This window comes from Nesoenas mayeri (genome assembly GCF_963082525.1).
Source record: "Nesoenas mayeri genome assembly, chromosome: 2".
Classification (NCBI taxonomy): Eukaryota; Metazoa; Chordata; class Aves; order Columbiformes; family Columbidae; genus Nesoenas; species Nesoenas mayeri.
In genome coordinates, this window is record NC_137543.1 from 122,257,666 (window position 1) to 122,263,741 (window position 6,076).

A 6,076-nucleotide genomic window follows, 5' to 3' on the forward strand; every position below is an offset into this window, starting at 1 on the left:
CGCAGGAGTATGTGGCGGGTTGGAAGCCCCTATGGTAGCCGGCTGCGGGAAGGAGGGCCGGGGAGGGGACGCACACACTGGAGTCACAGGTGACTTGTTCCAATTAGTAGTTGTCTAATTAAATTAGTGTCACGCAGCCCAGCCAATGGGCCGGCGGGGGTGGAGGGCGGCTATGAGACGGCCCGGCTGAAGCCCCTCCCCGCCGGCCCGAGGAGCCGGGCGCGCCGGTATAAATTGCCTCGGCCGATTCCGCCGCAGCGCTGCGCGGCCGCGTGTGGGGATCGGTTCCGCACCCTGTGGGCGCTCCGCCGCACCGCCCACCGAGGATGCAGCTGGGCGAGCCGCTGCTGGCGGCGGGATCCTTGCCGGGCGCCCCCTTCTACCCGCTGGAGGGCGGCGGGGCCGGAGCGAGTCCTGGAGCGGGCGCTGGCGGAGGGTCCCGCGGGCCGCCCCGGCCGGGCTCGCCGCCGCGTCTCGACCTGGACAAGACGCCCAAGAAGTTCGTGCCGGCCCCCACCATGCTTGGCGAGGGGGAGGTGGGCGAGCCGCCCTTCGCCGCCCCCAAGCCGGACGGCCGCAAGGCCACCCCCTGCGGGGAGGAGGAGCTGCCCCCGGCCGCGGCCACCCGCTACTCCATGGACAGCCTGAGCACCGAGCGCTACTACCTGCAGTCCCCTGGGCCACCCGGGGCCGAGCTAGGGGGGCCCTGCGCCCTCTTTCCATACCCACCGGCGGCGCAGCACGGCGCCGTCTACCAGCCGCCCGGCGGACAGCGCTACCCCTACGGCTCGGTGTTGTCGCCGGGCGGTTTTGCGGGCACCGTCTGCTCGCCCGGCGGCCGGGGGCAGTTCGGCGGCGGCGGCGGATACCAGTACGGGCAGGCGGCGGCCGGCGGACCCCTCTACGGCCCCTACCCGGCGGCGTCGGGCTCCTGCGGTGCGCTAGGGGCTCTGGGGGTGCCAGCCGCTGGCCCGGGGCTGCGGGCGCAGGTCTTCCTCTGCAACCGGCCTCTCTGGCTCAAGTTCCACCGGCACCAGACAGAGATGATCATCACCAAACAAGGCCGGTAAGTGGGCAGTCGTTGGGCAGAAATGAAGGGAAGTGGTGGTGAGGGTGCCCAGGGTCGCTCCGCGCTACCCGCTCCCCGAGGAGGGGAGTGAGCTGGTGAGTCTTTGCCCTCCCCGTTGGTGGTAGCTCCGGCCCGGGGATACTTGTGCCTGAAAAGTGGCTCTCCCAGTGTCCCCATGTTAGTAACAGAACCAGTACTGGGTAGCCAGGAGATGTGGGGATCGGTTTGGGCTCGCCGTTTGCACCCTTGGTCGCCTCGGTTTCAGGATGGACGGGGAAATCCATGCCCCTTCCTTCGGCCCGTCTCGCATGCGGCGTGTTTTGACTCCTCTCTCCAGGAGGATGTTTCCTTTCCTGAGCTTTAACATCACGGGACTTAACCCCACGGCCCACTACAATGTCTTCGTGGAAGTGGTGCTGGCAGACCCCAACCACTGGCGTTTCCAGGGAGGCAAGTGGGTGACCTGCGGTAAAGCCGACAACAACATGCAAGGTAAGTGCGAGTCTTCAGGGGTCTCCTCGTCGGCTTCCCAGAAAGGGTTCCCTCTCCATCTCCCTTTGCAGAGGCTTCGCCACCCCCGGCATCCTGCTGCGGGCAAAGCCGCTCTTTTAAGGGTGTTTTGCTACTTTATTTCCATCCCTGCACCCCATGATGTTAGAGGCTGTGTGGGAGACGGGACATGGGGGCACCCGAGGTGCCGCCTGCCCTGCTCTGCTGCTCTGAGCTACTGGTGGTGAAACAAAGCCCGGCAGGCGCTTTACTGGCTTATCTTCCCCAGGCAACAAAGTGTATGTTCACCCCGAGTCGCCCAACACCGGGGCACACTGGATGAGACAGGAGATTTCTTTCGGGAAACTGAAGCTGACGAACAATAAGGGTGCTAACAACAACAACGCACAGGTAATTGGGGTGGGGGAGAGGCAGGCTTGAGAGGCTCTTGGTGGCTCAGCCGGGGGGCTATGGGTTCTCAGGGCTTTACAGCGTTTGAGCTGCTAGATCGCTGTTCTCATGACTTGTTTCCTTCTTCAGCTGGATCATGGATCTTGTTTTCTTTGCTTCTCTTTATGAAAGCAATTAGACATGCCAGAAATAAATGTGTGAATTTCTTTTTTTTTAAGCCAATGTCTATCTCTAGAATTGCTTAAGTGGAAGTATAGCTGATAGTTCTGGATTTCCTGCCTTTACAGGTTTTAGCATATTGGTAATCTAGAGAAACAGGGCTACAACCCATGAATCATCTTCTGTTAACAGTTAAAACTGCTCCATTCCCTAGTCAAAACATAAAATAGATGTTTAAATATTAGATGCAGTTTGTCTAAAGATTTTGTAAAGTTCTTGTCTCTTCTGTGGTTCCTTTTAGATGATAGTACTGCAATCTCTACATAAGTACCAGCCTCGGCTTCACATTGTGGAAGTGACTGAAGATGGTGTTGAAGATCTGAATGATTCCTCGAAGACTCAAACATTTATTTTCCCTGAAACGCAGTTCATAGCAGTTACAGCATATCAAAACACTGATGTAAGCATAGAGGTATAAAATGATAAGAGTAAAATTGTCTTGTTGGTTCAACATATTATCTTACTATATTCTGCTTTTGCTTCTAGATTACCCAGCTCAAAATTGACCATAATCCTTTTGCAAAAGGCTTCAGAGACAACTATGACTCGTAAGTACACTTCTCTTGCAGACATCACTGTCTAGGGGGTACAATTCTGACCTGGAATGTATGTGGAAGAGCTCTTCTTTAGGCACAACTTCAGTTATTCAGAAATAGTTATGTTTCTGCTGGCACCTTTGGTAGCTGATGTGTTCCTTTCAAGGACATTAAATGTCTGTTTGAATAGTTAACTTTATTGTCCCGACAAACTGTCTTCCAGCAGACCTCAATTTTGGTAGAAAATTTGTGCTGTTGCAGCCTATCTGGTCTGCAGATTGACAATGACGTACTGCATATCTCCACAGAGCAGGCAGCTTCTTCAAATTGCCAGTAGAAGACTTGCTTAATGTTCACTTTCTACCATCAAACGGCCTTTGAAAAACTGGAGCTGTATATAGACAAGTATGGTTTCTGGGAGGAAGGTGCTGCCCATCATTTAAAATGAGTTGGCTGGCAGAGAACAGTGTATACTTGCAGTAATAATACTAGGAATTTTATATTGATCTAGGAAAAACAAATAACTCCTGAATCAGATAAAAATGAATGACTATCCAGTTAAAACTAGTTCTGATTCTAATTAAGATATAGCTCAGTTTCTTCCTGTTTGTGTTTTTATGTTGTCTTACTATCATTCTGGAATTGTAAAGAACAATGCTCAGTATTTCTCTTTTATGTTGTAGCATGTACACAGCTTCAGAAAATGACAGATTAACTCCATCTCCCACGGATTCTCCTAGATCCCACCAGATCGTCCCTGGCGCCCGATACAGCGTGCAACCGTTCTTCCAAGAACAGTTTGTCAACAACCTGCCCCCAGCCAGGTTTTACAATGGTGAGAGGACTGTCCCTCAGACAAATGGCTTGCTCTCCCCACAGCAGAATGAAGAGGTGGCCAGCTCTCCTCAGCGGTGGTTTGTGACGCCTGTACAGCAGCCCAGTGCCAATAAATTGGACATGAACTCCTATGAGACGGAGTATTCTCCTAGCACCTTGCTCCCTTACGGCATTAAATCCCTCCCCCTTCAGACATCCCATGCTTTGGGGTACTATCCTGATCCAACATTTCCATCCATGGCAGGCTGGGGGAGCAGGGGCTCTTACCAGCGAAAAATGACAACAGGATTACCCTGGACCTCCAGAACAAGTCCTCCGGGTTTCTCTGAAGACCAGCTTTCCAAGGAGAAGGTGAAAGAAGAAATCAGCTCATCCTGGATAGAGACTCCACCCTCCATAAAGTCTCTAGATTCAAATGATTCTGGAGTCTACACAGGTGCTTGTAAGAGAAGACGGCTCTCCCCTAGCACTTCCAGCAATGAAAATTCCCCGACCATGAAATGTGAGGACATTAATACTGAGGACTATAGCAAAGACACTTCAAAAGGCATGGGCTACTACGCATTCTATACTAGTTCTTAAAGCATTCTTTTATTCCAATTGGCGAATTTTTTTCAGGGTGGCCTCGGTTTTTTTTGCATTACAATTGCCAAAAAGACTCTTGCCTTCCACCTTGAATTGTTGTGTGCAATTCTAAAGAAGGTGCCAAAGCTTTGATAGTTGCAGGTAACTAAGTAGGGAAAGAGCAAACTGTGGTAGAATTCTTCCCCTCTTTTAGAAAAAAACACGTGGGAGCTATAAGCAGGAGTCTAGATTTTTATGATATGGCTTATTTATTGGAGACACTAAAGTGTACAGTTCAGCTTGTCTCAGAGGCCTGATCAAATCTATGCACTCCTGAGCAAGGCAATAGGGGTGGGGGGGTAGGATCCCAAATTTAATTTTCTTCCCTGCCTGCCCCTCTGATAAAAGGAGGTTGGGTTGCAGGGAGCTGCACAAATGCTATGTTCTGCTTTAGACTGAGCTGGCTTTTTCAACCCTTGTCTGCAGCACAATTGAGTCAGGCTTTCTGAAAGCTAAGGCTTTCTTAGGCAGAAGATGGCCAAAATAAGGCCAGCTTGCTAGGCAGGATTTTGACTTGGGGGTCTTGTTGCTAATGATGGGGTTGTAATGACCAAATCTAACTTTTCTTAGTTTATAGAACTTGCATTAAAAAAATCCTCCATCCCCAAAGCCTAGCCTTTACTGAGGTGGCCAAAAAAGTGTACAGTTGTGTTTTGTCTAGGTACACTGTAGAATATTGTGGAATAATGTATAAATAGTTGACCTATAGCTGTTCAGTCAGAAGGACCTCCAGTGGTGCTTTGAAGTTCAAAAGGCTTTTTTTTTTTTTTGGTTAATCAAACTTAGCATATGGAGCATTGCAAAAAAAAAAAAAAATCTATTTACATGTATCTAAAGTGACTTTTTTTCAGCTGCCCTGTACAAAATGGGAAGTGATGTAATTTACCCACTCTTCTTGCCTATAGTTTCAGCCATTTTAAACTGATCAGCCCTACAACACTGGCACATGAACTTCTTCCAACAAAACCAAGCTCTGTTTTCTTTTTCTATGTATATAGTAGTAATTTTTAATAAATGTGGTGGTGCCAGGGGTAAGGATGAGGGTGGCTCTCTGCCTCTTATTTGCATCTACCGCGTATTCAAGCTGGGGGGAGGAAAAGGGGGAAGAAGCACAATCCTTGGGGGACTGAATTGTCTTTAAATCTAGCCATCCTTTGCAAGTTTCTTCTTGCTGCTTAATCCCTTGCTCTGTGCTCAGTTGGATGCTGCTAGCTCTGTGTGTGTTTTTGGTTTGGGGTATTTTTGTCTGTTTGTAATATTTTTCTCCTACTTTGCCACAGCTCTCCTGTGCATTCCCTCCACCCCCTGAGCTTGATCCAAAAACCTGACGGCTCCTCTTTTTCCTCCATTGCCTCCTGTGCTGCGGGAAGCGAGGTGTGAGCTCAGCTCCCCTCCCGGGGAGCCACTTGTGAACTCGGTTCGCCTTCCCCCAGCAGCAGCGGGGCTGCCCCTGCCCGCCCCCTTCATTTCCCGGAACAAGGTAAGAAATTCCCCTGCCAGCTTATCTGGGGAGAAAGCCCCTCGTGGTAGGGCGATTGAATCCCGGCTGCGCGGCAGCAGGACCTTTCCTGAGGATATGCAGGCAGTAATGAGATTAAACTGTTAGCGCTGCCCGGCTACAAACAAAATAAATTAGGAGATCAGGTTGAGGCCCTCCCCGGAGGAGGTAACGATATCGGGGGGCACTGACAGGGGCCTCCGGGCTGCTCCTCTCCTCCAGAGTGAAGAGCAGCAGATTTCCGATGAGATTTCGATCAGCTCTTGACTTCTTGGTGCCAGGCTCTGGCTCTGCGCGTTGGCAAGAGAAACAAATCGGTGTCCCAGCGCTCTGCCCCTTCACAAGGAGCCGCAACCCATTTGGAACAGAAGGAGATTGTGATAACTTTTAAGA

At 51.0% G+C, this 6,076-nt stretch overlaps 1 protein-coding gene across 1 annotated transcript; it reads left to right on the forward strand.

Moving 5' to 3' along the window:
• Positions 1-326: 326 nt before the first annotated feature.
• Positions 327-4,143, forward strand: EOMES (eomesodermin; the record flags this gene model as incomplete). The annotated part of the gene is made up of 6 exons (XM_080339156.1): positions 327-1,066; positions 1,407-1,561; positions 1,848-1,969; positions 2,430-2,588; positions 2,675-2,736; positions 3,408-4,143. The coding sequence occupies 6 exons, from the start codon at positions 327-329 to the stop codon at positions 4,141-4,143; spliced, it is 1,974 nt and encodes a 657-aa protein (XP_080195282.1).
• Positions 4,144-6,076: the final 1,933 nt, after the last annotated feature.